The sequence below is a fragment of the Pygocentrus nattereri genome, chromosome 5, assembly GCF_015220715.1.
Source record: "Pygocentrus nattereri isolate fPygNat1 chromosome 5, fPygNat1.pri, whole genome shotgun sequence".
NCBI classification, from domain to species: Eukaryota; Metazoa; Chordata; class Actinopteri; order Characiformes; family Serrasalmidae; genus Pygocentrus; species Pygocentrus nattereri.
Genome location: NC_051215.1, coordinates 1,806,879 through 1,828,646, shown reverse-complemented (window position 1 = coordinate 1,828,646; position 21,768 = coordinate 1,806,879). Strand labels below are relative to the sequence as shown.

General features: G+C 38.0%; 1 protein-coding gene across 2 annotated transcripts in view; it reads right to left on the bottom strand.

The window, feature by feature from the left end:
* The window catches only part of prkcha (protein kinase C, eta, a), an 81,864-nt gene that overhangs the window by 1,754 nt on the left and 58,342 nt on the right, over positions 1-21,768 (bottom strand). For both annotated transcript variants that reach the window (XM_037538868.1, XM_037538867.1), the window contains exon 14: positions 1,311-1,457. In XM_037538868.1, coding sequence (XP_037394765.1) covers positions 1,311-1,457 — 147 coding nt within the window. The remainder of the gene's footprint in view (positions 1-1,310; positions 1,458-21,768) is intronic.

Sequence of the window (21,768 nt, the reverse complement as noted above, 5' to 3'; positions counted from 1 at the left end):
AACGTTGGGACACTGTTCAGAACGTAAATAAAAATAGAACGCAATGATGTGCAAAACCATATTTTTGAAGGAAAATAGTACAAAGACAACAAATCAAATTTCAAAAACTGCAGCTACTCATTAGTTCAGTGTCTCCTTTGGCATATTTTTCATTTCATAATGTGCCAAATGTTCTCAGTGGTGACCGGTCTGGACTTCAGGCAGGTCAGTTTTAATACAGAGCAGTGCTGCTGTAATACAGGCAGAATGTGGTTTGACATCGTCTTGCTGAAATAATCAAGGCCTTCCCTGAAAAAGACGTCGTCTGGACGGCAGCAGATGTTGATAAAACATGTTTATATCATTCAGCTTTAATGGGGCCTTCACAGATGAGCAGGTCACCCAGGCCATGAGCACTAATGCCCCCCTAAACCATCATGAATACTGGCTTTAGAACTGAGCACTGATAACAAGCTGAGTGGTCTTCAGCCCAGAGGACACAGTGTCCATGATTTCCTAAAGAATTTCAGATGTTGATTCGTCGGACTGCCGGACACTTTTCCACTTCCCCTCAGTCCATTTTAAATGAGCTCAGGCCCAGAGAAGGTGGCAGCGTTTCTGGATCCTGTTTATATTTGGGTTCTTCTTTGTGTTTTAGAGTTTAACAGCGTTTGTGGATGCAGTGATGAACTGTGTTCACAGTCAGTGGTTTTCAGAAGTGTTTCTGAGCCCATGCAGTGATTTCCACTACAGAACCATGTCCGTTTTTAATGCAGCGCTGCCTGAGGGCCCAAAGATCACGGCCAGCAGATACTGGTGTTCAGCCTCGTCCCTCACAGACAGAGATTTCTCCAGATTCTCTGAGTCTTTAATGATATTCTGCACCGTAGACGATGAAAATTTGGAAAACGCTTTTGGCATCAAATTTAAAATGGGCAAATATTTCTCAAAAAACAGTGAAATTTCTCAGTTTCAACATCTGATATGTTGTCTTTGTACTATTTTCAATTAAATATAGTTTAAATCAAAATAAAAATAATTGCAACTGAAATTTTAGTCACTGCATAATTCCAAATGTGTTATTTCATAGTTTTGATGTCTTTATTATTACTACAAAATGTGTAAAATAGTAAAAGTCTTCTATGAGCAGGTGTGTTCAAACTTTTGACTGGTACCAAATGCAACTGCACACTTTCTTCTCAGCCCTGAGTCTGATGAGTACAGCCCATTTTTGAAGGGGTGTGAATAATTCTGACTATGCCGCTGACTCATGATGCTAAGCTTTTCGCTTGAACTCATGCAACTGAGTCTGTTTCTTGAATCTGACTCACGATTCGGGGTTTAAAGGGCGGCTCGAGCTCCCGCTGGTTCAGCTTATCCCAGTCGATGGTGCTGAAGAAGGCGTGGCTGATGATGGCGTTTTCCCCGCCGTCTGTCGCCACGCAGCCCAAACGACGAGAGGGGTTCTTTGTCAGGAACTGCGGACAAAACAGAGCGAGGTCACTTCATGCTTAGATTAACCAACCTCCTGTTGACCCATTCAGGCTTCACCCACAAATGCACCTTCAGCCTAACGAGAAACTGTAGAACAGACTCGGTTTATATCACAATACCTACATTTAGAGTCGGTTATTCATTCAGTCTAATGAGAAACTGTAGAACGGACTCGGTTTATATCACAATACCTACATTTAGAGTCGGTTATTCATTCAGTCTAATGAGAAACTGTAGAACGGACTCGGTTTATATCACAATACCTACATTTAGAGTCGGTTATTCATTCAGTCTAATGAGAAACTGTAGAACGGACTCGGTTTATATCACAATACCTACATTTAGAGTCGGTTATTCATTCAGTCTAATGAGAAACTGTAGAACAGACTCGGTTTATATCACAATACCTACATTTAGAATCGGTTATTCATTCACTCTAATGAGAAACTGTAGAACGGACTCGGTTTATATCACAATACCTACATTTAGAGTCGGTTATTCATTCAGCCTAACGAGAAACTGTAGAACGGACTCGGTTTATATCACAATACCTACATTTAGAATCGGTTATTCATTCACTCTAATGAGAAACTGTAGAACGGACTCGGTTTATATCACAATACCTACATTTAGAGTCGGTTATTCATTCAGCCTAACGAGAAACTGTAGAACGGACTCGGTTTATATCACAATACCTACATTTAGAGTCGGTTATTCATTCAGCCTAACGAGAAACTGTAGAACGGACTCGGTTTATATCACAATACCTACATTTAGAGTCGGTTATTCATTCAGTCTAACGAGAAACTGTAGAACGGACTCGGTTTATATCACAATACCTACATTTAGAGTCGGTTATTCATTCAGTCTAATGACAAACTGTAGAACGGACTCGGTTTATATCACAATACCTACATTTAGAATCGGTTATTCATTCAGCCTAATGAGAAACTGTAGAACGGACTCGGTTTATATCACAATACCTACATTTAGAGTCGGTTATTCATTCAGTCTAATGAGAAACTGTAGAACGGACTCGGTTTATATCACAATACCTACATTTAGAGTCGGTTATTCATTCAGCCTAATGAGAAACTGTAGAACGGACTCGGTTTATATCACAATACCTACATTTAGAGTCGGTTATTCATTCAGTCTAATGAGAAACTGTAGAACGGACTCGGTTTATATCACAATACCTACATTTAGAATCGGTTATTCATTCACTCTAATGAGAAACTGTAGAACGGACTCGGTTTATATCACAATACCTACATTTAGAGTCGGTTATTCATTCAGCCTAACGAGAAACTGTAGAACGGACTCGGTTTATATCACAATACCTACATTTAGAATCGGTTATTCATTCACTCTAATGAGAAACTGTAGAACGGACTCGGTTTATATCACAATACCTACATTTAGAGTCGGTTATTCATTCAACCTAACGAGAAACTGTAGAACGGACTCGGTTTATATCACAATACCTACATTTAGAGTCGGTTATTCATTCAGCCTAACGAGAAACTGTAGAACGGACTCGGTTTATATCACAATACCTACATTTAGAGCCGGTTATTCATTCAGTCTAATGAGAAACTGTAGAACGGACTCGGTTTATATCACAATACCTACATTTAGAGTCGGTTATTCATTCAGTCTAATGAGAAACTGTAGAACGGACTCGGTTTATATCACAATACCTACATTTAGAGCCGGTTATTCATTCAGTCTAATGAGAAACTGTAGAACGGACTCGGTTTATATCACAATACCTACATTTAGAGTCGGTTATTCATTCAGTCTAATGACAAACTGTAGAACGGACTCGGTTTATATCACAATACCTACATTTAGAATCGGTTATTCATTCACTCTAATGAGAAACTGTAGAACGGACTCGGTTTATATCACAATACCTACATTTAGAGTCGGTTATTCATTCAGCCTAACGAGAAACTGTAGAACGGACTCGGTTTATATCACAATACCTACATTTAGAGCCGGTTATTCATTCAGTCTAATGAGAAACTGTAGAACGGACTCGGTTTATATCACAATACCTACATTTAGAGCCGGTTATTCATTCAGTCTAATGAGAAACTGTAGAACGGACTCGGTTTATATCACAATACCTACATTTAGAGTCGGTTATTCATTCAGTCTAATGACAAACTGTAGAACGGACTCGGTTTATATCACAATACCTACATTTAGAATCGGTTATTCATTCACTCTAATGAGAAACTGTAGAACGGACTCGGTTTATATCACAATACCTACATTTAGAGTCGGTTATTCATTCAGCCTAACGAGAAACTGTAGAACGGACTCGGTTTATATCACAATACCTACATTTAGAGTCGGTTATTCATTCAGTCTAACGAGAAACTGTAGAACGGACTCGGTTTATATCACAATACCTACATTTAGAGTCGGTTATTCATTCAGTCTAACGAGAAACTGTAGAACAGACTCGGTTTATATCACAATACCTACATTTAGAGTCGGTTATTCATTCAGTCTAATGAGAAACTGTAGAACGGACTCGGTTTATATCACAATACCTACATTTAGAGTCGGTTATTCATTCAGCCTAATGAGAAACTGTAGAACGGACTCGGTTTATATCACAATACCTACATTTAGAGTCGGTTATTCATTCAGCCTAATGAGAAACTGTAGAACGGACTCGGTTTATATCACAATACCTACATTTAGAGTCGGTTATTCATTCAGCCTAATGAGAAACTGTAGAACGGACTCGGTTTATATCACAATACCTACATTTAGAGTCGGTTATTCATTCAGCCTAATGAGAAACTGTAGAACGGACTCGGTTTATATCACAATACCTACATTTAGAGTCGGTTATTCATTCAGTCTAATGAGAAACTGTAGAACGGACTCGGTTTATATCACAATACCTACATTTAGAGCCGGTTATTCATTCATTCTAATGAGAAACTGTAGAACGGACTCGGTTTATATCACAATACCTACATTTAGAGCCGGTTATTCATTCAGTCTAATGAGAAACTGTAGAACGGACTCGGTTTATATCACAATACCTACATTTAGAGTCGGTTATTCATTCAGTCTAATGAGAAACTGTAGAACGGACTCGGTTTATATCACAATACCTACATTTAGAGCCGGTTATTCATTCAGTCTAATGAGAAACTGTAGAACGGACTCGGTTTATATCACAATACCTACATTTAGAGTCGGTTATTCATTCAGTCTAATGAGAAACTGTAGAACGGACTCGGTTTATATCACAATACCTACATTTAGAGCCGGTTATTCATTCAGTCTAATGAGAAACTGTAGAACGGACTCGGTTTATATCACAATACCTACATTTAGAGTCGGTTATTCATTCAGTCTAATGAGAAACTGTAGAATGGACTCGGTTTATATCACAATACCTACATTTAGAGCCGGTTATTCATTCAGTCTAATGAGAAACTGTAGAACGGACTCGGTTTATATCACAATACCTACATTTAGAGTCGGTTATTCATTCAGTCTAATGAGAAACTGTAGAACGGACTCGGTTTATATCACAATACCTACATTTAGAGCCGGTTATTCATTCAGTCTAATGAGAAACTGTAGAACGGACTCGGTTTATATCACAATACCTACATTTAGAGTCGGTTATTCATTCAGTCTAATGACAAACTGTAGAACGGACTCGGTTTATATCACAATACCTACATTTAGAATCGGTTATTCATTCACTCTAATGAGAAACTGTAGAACAGACTCGGTTTATATCACAATACCTACATTTAGAGTCGGTTATTCATTCAGTCTAATGAGAAACTGTAGAACGGACTCGGTTTATATCACAATACCTACATTTAGAGCCGGTTATTCATTCAGTCTAATGAGAAACTGTAGAACGGACTCGGTTTATATCACAATACCTACATTTAGAGTCGGTTATTCATTCAGTCTAATGACAAACTGTAGAACGGACTCGGTTTATATCACAATACCTACATTTAGAATCGGTTATTCATTCAGCCTAATGAGAAACTGTAGAACGGACTCGGTTTATATCACAATACCTACATTTAGAGTCGGTTATTCATTCAGTCTAATGAGAAACTGTAGAACGGACTCGGTTTATATCTCAATACCTACATTTAGAGTCGGTTATTCATTCAGTCTAATGAGAAACTGTAGAACGGACTCGGTTTATATCACAATACCTACATTTAGAGCCTGTTATTCATTCAGTCTAATGAGAAACTGTAGAACGGACTCGGTTTATATCACAATACCTACATTTAGAGTCGGTTATTCATTCAGTCTAATGAGAAACTGTAGAACGGACTCGGTTTATATCACAATACCTACATTTAGAGTCGGTTATTCATTCAGTCTAATGAGAAACTGTAGAACGGACTCGGTTTATATAACAATACCTACATTTAGAGCCGGTTATTCATTCAGTCTAATGAGAAACTGTAGAACGGACTCGGTTTATATCACAATACCTATATTTAGAGTCGGTTATTCATTCAGTCTAATGAGAAACTGTAGAACGGACTCGGTTTATATCACAATACCTACATTTAGAGCCGGTTATTCATTCAGTCTAATGAGAAACTGTAGAACGGACTCGGTTTATATCACAATACCTACATTTAGAGTCGGTTATTCATTCAGTCTAATGAGAAACTGTAGAACGGACTCGGTTTATATCACAATACCTACATTTAGAGTCGGTTATTCATTCAGTCTAATGAGAAACTGTAGAACGGACTCGGTTTATATCACAATACCTACATTTAGAGCCGGTTATTCATTCAGTCTAATGAGAAACTGTAGAACGGACTCGGTTTATATCACAATACCTACATTTAGAGTCGGTTATTCATTCAGTCTAATGAGAAACTGTAGAACGGACTCGGTTTATATCACAATACCTACATTTAGAGTCGGTTATTCATTCAGTCTAATGAGAAACTGTAGAACGGACTCGGTTTATATCACAATACCTACATTTAGAGTCGGTTATTCATTCAGCCTAATGAGAAACTGTAGAACGGACTCGGTTTATATCACAATACCTACATTTAGAGTCGGTTATTCATTCAGCCTAACGAGAAACTGTAGAACGGACTCGGTTTATATCACAATACCTACATTTAGAGTCGGTTATTCATTCAGCCTAACGAGAAACTGTAGAACGGACTCGGTTTATATCACAATACCTACATTTAGAGTCGGTTATTCATTCAGTCTAATGAGAAACTGTAGAACGGACTCGGTTTATATCACAATACCTACATTTAGAGTCGGTTATTCATTCAGCCTAACGAGAAACTGTAGAACGGACTCGGTTTATATCACAATACCTACATTTAGAGTCGGTTATTCATTCAGACTAACGAGAAACTGTAGAACGGACTCGGTTTATATCACAATACCTACATTTAGAGTCGGTTATTCATTCAGCCTAACGAGAAACTGTAGAACGGACTCGGTTTATATCACAATACCTACATTTAGAGTCGGTTATTCATTCAGTCTAATGACAAACTGTAGAACGGACTCGGTTTATATCACAATACCTACATTTAGAATCGGTTATTCATTCACTCTAATGAGAAACTGTAGAACGGACTCGGTTTATATCACAATACCTACATTTAGAGTCGGTTATTCATTCAGCCTAACGAGAAACTGTAGAACGGACTCGGTTTATATCACAATACCTACATTTAGAGTCGGTTATTCATTCAGTCTAACGAGAAACTGTAGAACGGACTCGGTTTATATCACAATACCTACATTTAGAGTCGGTTATTCATTCAGTCTAACGAGAAACTGTAGAACAGACTCGGTTTATATCACAATACCTACATTTAGAGTCGGTTATTCATTCAGTCTAATGAGAAACTGTAGAACGGACTCGGTTTATATCACAATACCTACATTTAGAGTCGGTTATTCATTCAGCCTAATGAGAAACTGTAGAACGGACTCGGTTTATATCACAATACCTACATTTAGAGTCGGTTATTCATTCAGCCTAATGAGAAACTGTAGAACGGACTCGGTTTATATCACAATACCTACATTTAGAGTCGGTTATTCATTCAGCCTAATCAGAAACTGTAGAACGGACTCGGTTTATATCACAATACCTACATTTAGAGTCGGTTATTCATTCAGCCTAATGAGAAACTGTAGAACGGACTCGGTTTATATCACAATACCTACATTTAGAGTCGGTTATTCATTCAGTCTAATGAGAAACTGTAGAACGGACTCGGTTTATATCACAATACCTACATTTAGAGCCGGTTATTCATTCATTCTAATGAGAAACTGTAGAACGGACTCGGTTTATATCACAATACCTACATTTAGAGCCGGTTATTCATTCAGTCTAATGAGAAACTGTAGAACGGACTCGGTTTATATCACAATACCTACATTTAGAGTCGGTTATTCATTCAGTCTAATGAGAAACTGTAGAACGGACTCGGTTTATATCACAATACCTACATTTAGAGCCGGTTATTCATTCAGTCTAATGAGAAACTGTAGAACGGACTCGGTTTATATCACAATACCTACATTTAGAGTCGGTTATTCATTCAGTCTAATGAGAAACTGTAGAACGGACTCGGTTTATATCACAATACCTACATTTAGAGCCGGTTATTCATTCAGTCTAATGAGAAACTGTAGAACGGACTCGGTTTATATCACAATACCTACATTTAGAGTCGGTTATTCATTCAGTCTAATGAGAAACTGTAGAATGGACTCGGTTTATATCACAATACCTACATTTAGAGCCGGTTATTCATTCAGTCTAATGAGAAACTGTAGAACGGACTCGGTTTATATCACAATACCTACATTTAGAGTCGGTTATTCATTCAGTCTAATGAGAAACTGTAGAACGGACTCGGTTTATATCACAATACCTACATTTAGAATCGGTTATTCATTCACTCTAATGAGAAACTGTAGAACAGACTCGGTTTATATCACAATACCTACATTTAGAGTCGGTTATTCATTCAGTCTAATGAGAAACTGTAGAACGGACTCGGTTTATATCACAATACCTACATTTAGAGCCGGTTATTCATTCAGTCTAATGAGAAACTGTAGAACGGACTCGGTTTATATCACAATACCTACATTTAGAGTCGGTTATTCATTCAGTCTAATGACAAACTGTAGAACGGACTCGGTTTATATCACAATACCTACATTTAGAATCGGTTATTCATTCAGCCTAATGAGAAACTGTAGAACGGACTCGGTTTATATCACAATACCTACATTTAGAGTCGGTTATTCATTCAGTCTAATGAGAAACTGTAGAACGGACTCGGTTTATATCTCAATACCTACATTTAGAGTCGGTTATTCATTCAGTCTAATGAGAAACTGTAGAACGGACTCGGTTTATATCACAATACCTACATTTAGAGCCTGTTATTCATTCAGTCTAATGAGAAACTGTAGAACGGACTCGGTTTATATCACAATACCTACATTTAGAGTCGGTTATTCATTCAGTCTAATGAGAAACTGTAGAACGGACTCGGTTTATATCACAATACCTACATTTAGAGTCGGTTATTCATTCAGTCTAATGAGAAACTGTAGAACGGACTCGGTTTATATCACAATACCTACATTTAGAGCCGGTTATTCATTCAGTCTAATGAGAAACTGTAGAACGGACTCGGTTTATATCACAATACCTATATTTAGAGTCGGTTATTCATTCAGTCTAATGAGAAACTGTAGAACGGACTCGGTTTATATCACAATACCTACATTTAGAGCCGGTTATTCATTCAGTCTAATGAGAAACTGTAGAACGGATTCATTCAGTCTAATGAGAAACTGTAGAACGGACTCGGTTTATATCACAATACCTACATTTAGAGTCGGTTATTCATTCAGTCTAATGAGAAACTGTAGAACGGACTCGGTTTATATCACAATACCTACATTTAGAGTCGGTTATTCATTCAGTCTAATGAGAAACTGTAGAACGGACTCGGTTTATATCACAATACCTACAATTAGAGCCGGTTATTCATTCAGTCTAATGAGAAACTGTAGAACGGACTCGGTTTATATCACAATACCTACATTTAGAGTCGGTTATTCATTCAGTCTAATGAGAAACTGTAGAACGGACTCGGTTTATATCACAATACCTACATTTAGAGTCGGTTATTCATTCAGTCTAATGAGAAACTGTAGAACGGACTCGGTTTATATCACAATACCTACATTTAGAGTCGGTTATTCATTCAGCCTAATGAGAAACTGTAGAACGGACTCGGTTTATATCACAATACCTACATTTAGAGTCGGTTATTCATTCAGCCTAACGAGAAACTGTAGAACGGACTCGGGTTATATCACAATACCTACATTTAGAGTCGGTTATTCATTCAGCCTAACGAGAAACTGTAGAACGGACTAGGTTTATATCACAATACCTACATTTAGAGTCGGTTATTCATTCAGTCTAATGAGAAACTGTAGAACGGACTCGGTTTATATCACAATACCTACATTTAGAGTCGGTTATTCATTCAGCCTAAAGAGAAACTGTAGAACGGACTCGGTTTATATCACAATACCTACATTTAGAGTCGGTTATTCATTCAGTCTAACGAGAAACTGTAGAACGGACTCGGTTTATATCACAATACCTACATTTAGAGTCGGTTATTCATTCAGCCTAACGAGAAACTGTAGAACGGACTCGGTTTATATCACAATACCTACATTTAGAGTCGGTTATTCATTCAGTCTAATGACAAACTGTAGAACGGACTCGGTTTATATCACAATACCTACATTTAGAATCGGTTATTCATTCACTCTAATGAGAAACTGTAGAACGGACTCGGTTTATATCACAATACCTACATTTAGAGTCGGTTATTCATTCAGCCTAACGAGAAACTGTAGAACGGACTCGGTTTATATCACAATACCTACATTTAGAGTCGGTTATTCATTCAGTCTAACGAGAAACTGTAGAACGGACTCGGTTTATATCACAATACCTACATTTAGAGTCGGTTATTCATTCAGTCTAACGAGAAACTGTAGAACAGACTCGGTTTATATCACAATACCTACATTTAGAGTCGGTTATTCATTCAGTCTAATGAGAAACTGTAGAACGGACTCGGTTTATATCACAATACCTACATTTAGAGTCGGTTATTCATTCAGCCTAATGAGAAACTGTAGAACGGACTCGGTTTATATCACAATACCTACATTTAGAGTCGGTTATTCATTCAGCCTAATGAGAAACTGTAGAACGGACTCGGTTTATATCACAATACCTACATTTAGAGTCGGTTATTCATTCAGCCTAATCAGAAACTGTAGAACGGACTCGGTTTATATCACAATACCTACATTTAGAGTCGGTTATTCATTCAGCCTAATGAGAAACTGTAGAACGGACTCGGTTTATATCACAATACCTACATTTAGAGTCGGTTATTCATTCAGTCTAATGAGAAACTGTAGAACGGACTCGGTTTATATCACAATACCTACATTTAGAGTCGGTTATTCATTCATTCTAATGAGAAACTGTAGAACGGACTCGGTTTATATCACAATACCTACATTTAGAGCCGGTTATTCATTCAGTCTAATGAGAAACTGTAGAACGGACTCGGTTTATATCACAATACCTACATTTAGAGTCGGTTATTCATTCAGTCTAATGAGAAACTGTAGAACGGACTCGGTTTATATCACAATACCTACATTTAGAGCCGGTTATTCATTCAGTCTAATGAGAAACTGTAGAACGGACTCGGTTTATATCACAATACCTACATTTAGAGTCGGTTATTCATTCAGTCTAATGAGAAACTGTAGAACGGACTCGGTTTATATCACAATACCTACATTTAGAGTCGGTTATTCATTCAGTCTAATGAGAAACTGTAGAACGGACTCGGTTTATATCACAATACCTACATTTAGAGTCGGTTATTCATTCAGTCTAATGAGAAACTGTAGAATGGACTCGGTTTATATCACAATACCTACATTTAGAGCCGGTTATTCATTCAGTCTAATGAGAAACTGTAGAACGGACTCGGTTTATATCACAATACCTACATTTAGAGTCGGTTATTCATTCAGTCTAATGAGAAACTGTAGAACGGACTCGGTTTATATCACAATACCTACATTTAGAATCGGTTATTCATTCACTCTAATGAGAAACTGTAGAACAGACTCGGTTTATATCACAATACCTACATTTAGAGTCGGTTATTCATTCAGTCTAATGAGAAACTGTAGAACGGACTCGGTTTATATCACAATACCTACATTTAGAGCCGGTTATTCATTCAGTCTAATGAGAAACTGTAGAACGGACTCGGTTTATATCACAATACCTACATTTAGAGTCGGTTATTCATTCAGTCTAATGACAAACTGTAGAACGGACTCGGTTTATATCACAATACCTACATTTAGAATCGGTTATTCATTCAGCCTAATGAGAAACTGTAGAACGGACTCGGTTTATATCACAATACCTACATTTAGAGTCGGTTATTCATTCAGTCTAATGAGAAACTGTAGAACGGACTCTGTTTATATCACAATACCTACATTTAGAGTCGGTTATTCATTCAGTCTAATGAGAAACTGTAGAACGGACTCGGTTTATATCTCAATACCTACATTTAGAGTCGGTTATTCATTCAGTCTAATGAGAAACTGTAGAACGGACTCGGTTTATATCACAATACCTACATTTAGAGCCTGTTATTCATTCAGTCTAATGAGAAACTGTAGAACGGACTCGGTTTATATCACAATACCTACATTTAGAGTCGGTTATTCATTCAGTCTAATGAGAAACTGTAGAACGGACTCGGTTTATATCACAATACCTACATTTAGAGTCGGTTATTCATTCAGTCTAATGAGAAACTGTAGAACGGACTCGGTTTATATCACAATACCTACATTTAGAGCCGGTTATTCATTCAGTCTAATGAGAAACTGTAGAACGGACTCGGTTTATATCACAATACCTATATTTAGAGTCGGTTATTCATTCAGTCTAATGAGAAACTGTAGAACGGACTCGGTTTATATCACAATACCTACATTTAGAGCCGGTTATTCATTCAGTCTAATGAGAAACTGTAGAACGGACTCGGTTTATATCACAATACCTACATTTAGAGTCGGTTATTCATTCAGTCTAATGAGAAACTGTAGAACGGACTCGGTTTATATCACAATACCTACATTTAGAGTCGGTTATTCATTCAGTCTAATGAGAAACTGTAGAACGGACTCGGTTTATATCACAATACCTACATTTAGAGCCGGTTATTAATTCAGTCTAATGAGAAACTGTAGAACGGACTCGGTTTATATCACAATACCTACATTTAGAGTCGGTTATTCATTCAGTCTAATGAGAAACTGTAGAACGGACTCGGTTTATATCACAATACCTACATTTAGAGTCGGTTATTCATTCAGTCTAATGAGAAACTGTAGAACGGACTCGGTTTATATCACAATACCTACATTTAGAGTCGGTTATTCATTCAGCCTAATGAGAAACTGTAGAACGGACTCGGTTTATATCACAATACCTACATTTAGAGTCGGTTATTCATTCAGCCTAACGAGAAACTGTAGAACGGACTCGGTTTATATCACAATACCTACATTTAGAGTCGGTTATTCATTCATTCTAACGAGAAACTGTAGAACGGACTCGGTTTATATCACAATACCTACATTTAGAGTCGGTTATTCATTCAGTCTAATGAGAAACTGTAGAACGGACTCGGTTTATATCACAATACCTACATTTAGAGTCGGTTATTCATTCAGCCTAACGAGAAACTGTAGAACGGACTCGGTTTATATCACAATACCTACATTTAGAGTCGGTTATTCATTCAGTCTAACGAGAAACTGTAGAACGGACTCGGTTTATATCACAATACCTACATTTAGAGTCGGTTATTCATTCAGCCTAACGAGAAACTGTAGAACGGACTCGGTTTATATCACAATACCTACATTTAGAGTCGGTTATTCATTCAGTCTAATTACAAACTGTAGAACGGACTCGGTTTATATCACAATACCTACATTTAGAATCGGTTATTCATTCACTCTAATGAGAAACTGTAGAACGGACTCGGTTTATATCACAATACCTACATTTAGAGTCGGTTATTCATTCAGCCTAACGAGAAACTGTAGAACGGACTCGGTTTATATCACAATACCTACATTTAGAGTCGGTTATTCATTCAGTCTAACGAGAAACTGTAGAACGGACTCGGTTTATATCACAATACCTACATTTAGAGTCGGTTATTCATTCAGTCTAACGAGAAACTGTAGAACAGACTCGGTTTATATCACAAAACCAACATTTAGAGTCGGTTATTAATTAAGTCTAATGAGAAACTGTAGAACGGACTCGGTTTATATCACAATACCTACATTTAGAGTCGGTTATTCATTCAGCCTAATGAGAAACTGTAGAACGGACTCGGTTTATATCACAATACCTACATTTAGAGTCGGTTATTCATTCAGCCTAATGAGAAACTGTAGAACGGACTCGGTTTATATCACAATACCTACATTTAGAGTCGGTTATTCATTCAGCCTAATGAGAAACTGTAGAACGGACTCGGTTTATATCACAATACCTACATTTAGAGTCGGTTATTCATTCAGCCTAATGAGAAACTGTAGAACGGACTCGGTTTATATCACAATACCTACATTTAGAGTCGGTTATTCATTCAGTCTAATGAGAAACTGTAGAACGGACTCGGTTTATATCACAATACCTACATTTAGAGCCGGTTATTCATTCATTCTAATGAGAAACTGTAGAACGGACTCGGTTTATATCACAATACCTACATTTAGAGCCGGTTATTCATTCAGTCTAATGAGAAACTGTAGAACGGACTCGGTTTATATCACAATACCTACATTTAGAGTCGGTTATTCATTCAGTCTAATGAGAAACTGTAGAACGGACTCGGTTTATATCACAATACCTACATTTAGAGCCGGTTATTCATTCAGTCTAATGAGAAACTGTAGAACGGACTCGGTTTATATCACAATACCTACATTTAGAGTCGGTTATTCATTCAGTCTAATGAGAAACTGTAGAACGGACTCGGTTTATATCACAATACCTACATTTAGAGTCGGTTATTCATTCAGTCTAATGAGAAACTGTAGAACGGACTCGGTTTATATCACAATACCTACATTTAGAGCCGGTTATTCATTCAGTCTAATGAGAAACTGTAGAACGGACTCGGTTTATATCACAATACCTACATTTAGAGTCGGTTATTCATTCAGTCTAATGAGAAACTGTAGAACGGACTCGGTTTATATCACAATAGCTACATTTAGAATCGGTTATTCATTCACTCTAATGAGAAACTGTAGAACAGACTCGGTTTATATCACAATACCTACATTTAGAGTCGGTTATTCATTCAGTCTAATGAGAAACTGTAGAACGGACTCGGTTTATATCACAATACCTACATTTAGAGCCGGTTATTCATTCAGTCTAATGACAAACTGTAGAACGGACTCGGTTTATATCACAATACCTACATTTAGAGTCGGTTATTCATTCAGTCTAATGACAAACTGTAGAACGGACTCGGTTTATATCACAATACCTACATTTAGAGTCGGTTATTCATTCAGCCTAATGAGAAACTGTAGAACGGACTCGGTTTATATCACAATACCTACATTTAGAGTCGGTTATTCATTCAGTCTAATGAGAAACTGTAGAACGGACTCGGTTTATATCTCAATACCTACATTTAGAGTCGGTTATTCATTCAGTCTAATGAGAAACTGTAGAACGGACTCGGTTTATATCACAATACCTACATTTAGAGCCTGTTATTCATTCAGTCTAATGAGAAACTGTAGAACGGACTCGGTTTATATCACAATACCTACATTTAGAGTCGGTTATTCATTCAGTCTAATGAGAAACTGTAGAACGGACTCGGTTTATATCACAATACCTACATTTAGAGTCGGTTATTCATTCAGTCTAATGAGAAACTGTAGAACGGACTCGGTTTATATCACAATACCTACATTTAGAGCCGGTTATTCATTCAGTCTAATGAGAAACTGTAGAACGGACTCGGTTTATATCACAATACCTATATTTAGAGTCGGTTATTCATTCAGTCTAATGAGAAACTGTAGAACGGACTCGGTTTATATCACAATACCTACATTTAGAGCCGGTTATTCATTCAGTCTAATGAGAAACTGTAGAACGGACTCGGTTTATATCACAATACCTACATTTAGAGTCGGTTATTCATTCAGTCTAATGAGAAACTGTAGAACGGACTCGGTTTATATCACAATACCTACATTTAGAGTCGGTTATTCATTCAGTCTAATGAGAAACTGTAGAACGGACTCGGTTTATATCACAATACCTACATTTAGAGCCGGTTATTCATTCAGTCTAATGAGAAACTGTAGAACGGACTCGGTTTATATCACAATACCTACATTTAGAGTCGGTTATTCATTCAGTCTAATGAGAAACTGTAGAACGGACTCGGTTTATATCACAATACCTACATTTAGAGTCGGTTATTCATTCAGTCTAATGAGAAACTGTAGAACGGACTCGGTTTATATCACAATACCTACATTTAGAGTCGGTTATTCATTCAGCCTAATGAGAAACTGTAGAACGGACTCGGTTTATATCACAATACCTACATTTAGAGTCGGTTATTCATTCAGCCTAACGAGAAACTGTAGAACGGACTCGGTTTATATCACAATACCTACATTTAGAGTCGGTTATTCATTCAGCCTAACGAGAAACTGTAGAACGGACTCGGTTTATATCACAATACCTACATTTAGAGTCGGTTATTCATTCAGTCTAATGAGAAACTGTAGAACGGACTCGGTTTATATCACAATACCTACATTTAGAGTCGGTTATTCATTCAGCCTAACGAGAAACTGTAGAACGGACTCGGTTTATATCACAATACCTACATTTAGAGTCGGTTATTCATTCAGTCTAACGAGAAACTGTAGAACGGACTCGGTTTATATCACAATACCTACATTTAGAGTCGGTTATTCATTCAGCCTAACGAGAAACTGTAGAACGGACTCGGTTTATATCACAATACCTACATTTAGAGTCGGTTATTCATTCAGTCTAACGAGAAACTGTAGAACGGACTCGGTTTATATCACAATACCTACATTTAGAGTCGGTTATTCATTCAGTCTAATGAGAAACTGTAGAACGGACTCGGTTTATATCACAATACCTACATTTAGAGTAGGTTATTCATTCAGCCTAATGAGAAACTGTAGAACGGACTCGGTTTATATCACAATACCTACATTTAGAGTCGGTTATTCATTCAGTCTAATGAGAAACTGTAGAACGGACTCGGTTTATATCACAATACCTACATTTAGAGTCGGTTATTCATTCAGCCTAATGAGAAACTGTAGAACGGACTCGGTTTATATCACAATACCTACATTTAGAGTCGGTTATTCATTCAGTCTAATGAGAAACTGTAGAACGGACTCGGTTTATATCACAATACCTACATTTAGAGTCGGTTATTCATTCAGCCTAATGAGAAACTGTAGAACGGACTCGGTTTATATCACAATACCTACATTTAGAGTCGGTTATTCATTCAGCCTAATGAGAAACTGTAGAACGGACTCGGTTTATATCACAATACCTACATTTAGAGTCGGTTATTCATTCAGTCTAATGAGAAACTGTAGAACGGACTCGGTTTATATCACAATACCTACATTTAGAGTCGGTTATTCATTCAGTCTAATGAGAAACTGTAGAACGGACTCGGTTTATATCACAATACCTACATTTAGAGCCGGTTATTCATTCAGTCTAATGAGAAACTGTAGAACGGACTCGGTTTATATCACAATACCTACATTTAGAGCCGGTTATTCATTCAGCCTAACGAGAAACTGTAGAACGGACTCGGTTTATATCACAATACCTACATTTAGAGTCGGTTATTCATTCAGCCTAACGAGAAACTGTAGAACGGACTCGGTTTATATCACAATACCTACATTTAGAGTCGGTTATTCATTCAGCCTAATGAGAAACTGTAGAACGGACTCGGTTTATATCACAATACCTACATTTAGAGTCGGTTATTCATTCAGCCTAATGAGAAACTGTAGAACGGACTCGGTTTATATCACAATACCTACATTTAGAGTCGGTTATTCATTCAGCCTAACGAGAAACTGTAGAACGGACTCGGTTTATATCACAATACCTACATTTAGAGTCGGTTATTCATTCAGTCTAATGAGAAACTGTAGAACGGACTCGGTTTATATCACAATACCTACATTTAGAGCCGGTTATTCATTCAGCCTAACGAGAAACTGTAGAACGGACTCGGTTTATATCACAATACCTACATTTAGAGCCGGTTATTCATTCAGCCTAAGGAGAAACTGTAGAACGGACTCGGTTTATATCACAATACCTACATTTAGAGTCGGTTATTCATTCAGTCTAATGAGAAACTGTAGAACGGACTCGGTTTATATCACAATACCTACATTTAGAGTCGGTTATTCATTCAGTCTAATGACAAACTGTAGAACGGACTCGGTTTATATCACAATACCTACATTTAGAATCGGTTATTCATTCAGTCTAATGAGAAACTGTAGAACAGACTCGGTTTATATCACAATACCTACATTTAGAGTCGGTTATTCATTCAGTCTAATGAGAAACTGTAGAACGGACTCGGTTTATATCACAATACCTACATTTAGAGCCGGTTATTCATTCAGCCTAACGAGAAACTGTAGAACGGACTCGGTTTATATCACAATACCTACATTTAGAGTCGGTTATTCATTCAGTCTAATGAGAAACTGTAGAACGGACTCGGTTTATATCACAATACCTACATTTAGAGCCGGTTATTCATTCAGTCTAATGAGAAACTGTAGAACGGACTCGGTTTATATCACAATACCTACATTTAGAGTCGGTTATTCATTCAGTCTAATGAGAAACTGTAGAACGGACTCGGTTTATATCACAATACCTACATTTAGAGTCGGTTATTCATTCAGTCTAATGAGAAACTGTAGAACGGACTCGGTTTATATCACAATACCTACATTTAGAGTCGGTTATTCATTCAGTCTAATGAGAAACTGTAGAACGGACTCGGTTTATATCACAATACCTACATTTAGAGCCGGTTATTCATTCAGTCTAATGAGAAACTGTAGAACAGACTCGGTTTATATCACAATACCTACATTTAGAGTCGGTTATTCATTCAGTCTAATGAGAAACTGTAGAACAGACTCGGTTTATATCACAATACCTACATTTAGAGTCGGTTATTCATTCAGCCTAATGAGAAACTGTAGAACAGACTCGGTTTATATCACAATACCTACATTTAGAGCCGGTTATTCATTCAGCCTAACGAGAAACTGTAGAACGGACTCGGTTTATATCACAATACCATAAAATCTCTCTCTCTCTAAATTGTGTGACCGCTTCTTCCTCCCAGTTTCTTACTGACCAGCTGCAGAAGGTTTATACCTGACTGCAGTCCCATAAACCACACAATAAACTCTGAATGGGGATTAAACAGAAGATTACAGGAGAAGCAGGATTATCTACAGTATGGATCTAAGATTGAATATGACCACGTCAAACACACACACACACACACACACACATATACACACACACGAACACACACCCCTCTGGCCTCCGTCTCACACTCATCTGAGATGCAGCTGGGTCACAGTGATGACACAGCGCTTCCCCAAATTACTCTGAGCTCATATATTCCACCACTGAGGGAAAATTTCAAAAGCCAGTCTGCAGCTCCGCTACCGTGAAGCATTTAACCCCCTAGAGCTTCTACATGTAATCTAGGGCCCAGTCCCATTTCAGCCCTCGCCCCCACCACTTAGCCATACCCCTCTGTTCTAGGTGTAGGGTGTCCTGATTCTGGTTGAGACAGAGGGGTGGGGCGAAGTGGACAAACGGAGGTTTTTCAAAGACTCCAAACTGAGAGATATGAGAAAAACAGAAAAAACGGCGAGACGGAGAACAAGAGACCAAAGAAACCCACAAACGTGAGAATCTTCTCCCTTAAAAAATTACGACAACCACTGTATTCTCTTCTAATGTCATTGTATTATCGTTTAATGTCGTTTCAGTGCATTTTGGTCCTTTTTCTTCATAACAAGCATTAAAAAAACTCTAACTGCATGCTAACAGCTAACTGGCTAACTTTCCCGTTCCACCTTAAATAGTCCAGCAGTTCTGATACCTGAAGAGCCAGAATGTACCTGCTGCTCCATTTAAGGTGGAACGGGAAAATTCAAACGGGAATGAAGAATTAGGGGGGGGTGATAATAAATAACTGCCCCCCTCTTTGAAGGCGTATGATCCCTAAATGTAACTAAAGCCCAGCAGTGAGGAGCTGAACTTTCCCCATCTCTGCTGTCCCTGCAGACGGGCAGGATCGCCTACAGAGCGGCGCTAGTAGCTGTTAATGAAGTGATGCTCTTTTATTAGAGGGAAGATCTCAACCACTGCCCTGCAGCTCAGGAACAAGGGGCAACACTCTAAGACAAGGGGCAGGGGTGAGAAGGAGAAATTGGACTGGACTTGAGCTTCTACATGTAATGATCATGATGGCAAAATAGAAGTAAATTTAGAAAAAGTACAGAATTAAAACAATTTTTGAAGAATCCTCTCATGATTCAGAGAACCATTTAAATCATGCAAAGGGTTACTTGAATGTTCACGGTTCTATATAGAACCTCATAGTAAGTCTAAAGGTCCTTTGGTAAAGAACATTGTTCTGTATAGAACCCTCAACACTCAGCGAATCCTTGATTATGATCAAACGGCTCTTCGCATCATGAAAAGGTTCTTCAACCTTTTTGAAAAGGGTTCTATATAGCACCCAAAGGGGTTCTTCTATTGTTATGATGTCAAGCTTGTAAGCACATTCATGCGCATTCTCCATCAATGTGAAGAACATTTTGCAAAGTTCTTTGAGCGTTCAGGGTTCTATACAGAACCATTTTATTTACTAAAGAACTCTTGAAAAACCTTAGAACACCCCTGCAGTACCGCTCTGCTATGAATGGGTTAACGTGTACACTCACCGGCCACTTTATTAGGCACCCCTTGCTAGTAAAAGGCTGGACCCCCTTCTCCCTTCAGAACTGTCTTAATTCTTCGTGCCACACTTTCAACAAGGTGTTGGAAACGTTCCTCAGAGATTCTGGTTGGTTATTTGAGTTCCTGTTGTCTTTCTATCATCTGGAACCAGTCTGCCCGTTCTCCTCTGACCTCTCACATCAACAAGGCATTTTCGTCCACACAACTGACCGCTCACTGGATATTTCCTCTTTTTCGGACCGTTCTCTGTAAACCCTGGAGATGGTTGTGCGTGAAAATCCCAGCAGATCAGCAGTTTCTGAAATACTCAGACCAGCCCGTCTGGCACCAACAACCACGCCACGTTCAAAGCCCCTTAAATCCCCTTTCTTCCCCGTTCTGATGCTCGGTCTGCACTTCAGCAAGTTGTCTTGACCACCTCTACACAACTAAATGCAGTGAGCTGCAGCCGTGTGATTGGCTGATCAGCTATTTGTGTTAACAAGCAACTGACCTAATAAAGTGGCCGGTGAGTGTATATTTTAAGCCAAAACTCTCATAAAACAGCGTCTCAGACATCAGGCAGTGAATTCATAATCATTTCATGTAGGAACTTTCAGCTTTTAATAGAACCACTTGCACCACATTCTCCATCAACCTGAAGAACGACTTTTAAAAGTGTAAGAGGAGGAAAGTCCACTTCAACTAAAATCTACTAAACTGACCAAGATTGTCTTTAGATTACATTTTAGCCTGTAAATGGATCTTTGAGTGTTCATAGTTCGACATAGAACCGCTGTCTTTGTCTTTTTCTGGACGCACTAACTAGACGTGACTCGGAATAACGAGCGCTTTTCCCTGCAGTCGCGCGGCATTAATACTTTAAAAGTTTGTGTGCTAGTCTCAGCGATTTTTTTGCTTTCCTTAAAAACGCTGATCAAACAAAAACCACTAACTCGAAGGCCGGCTGTGTAATATTATCC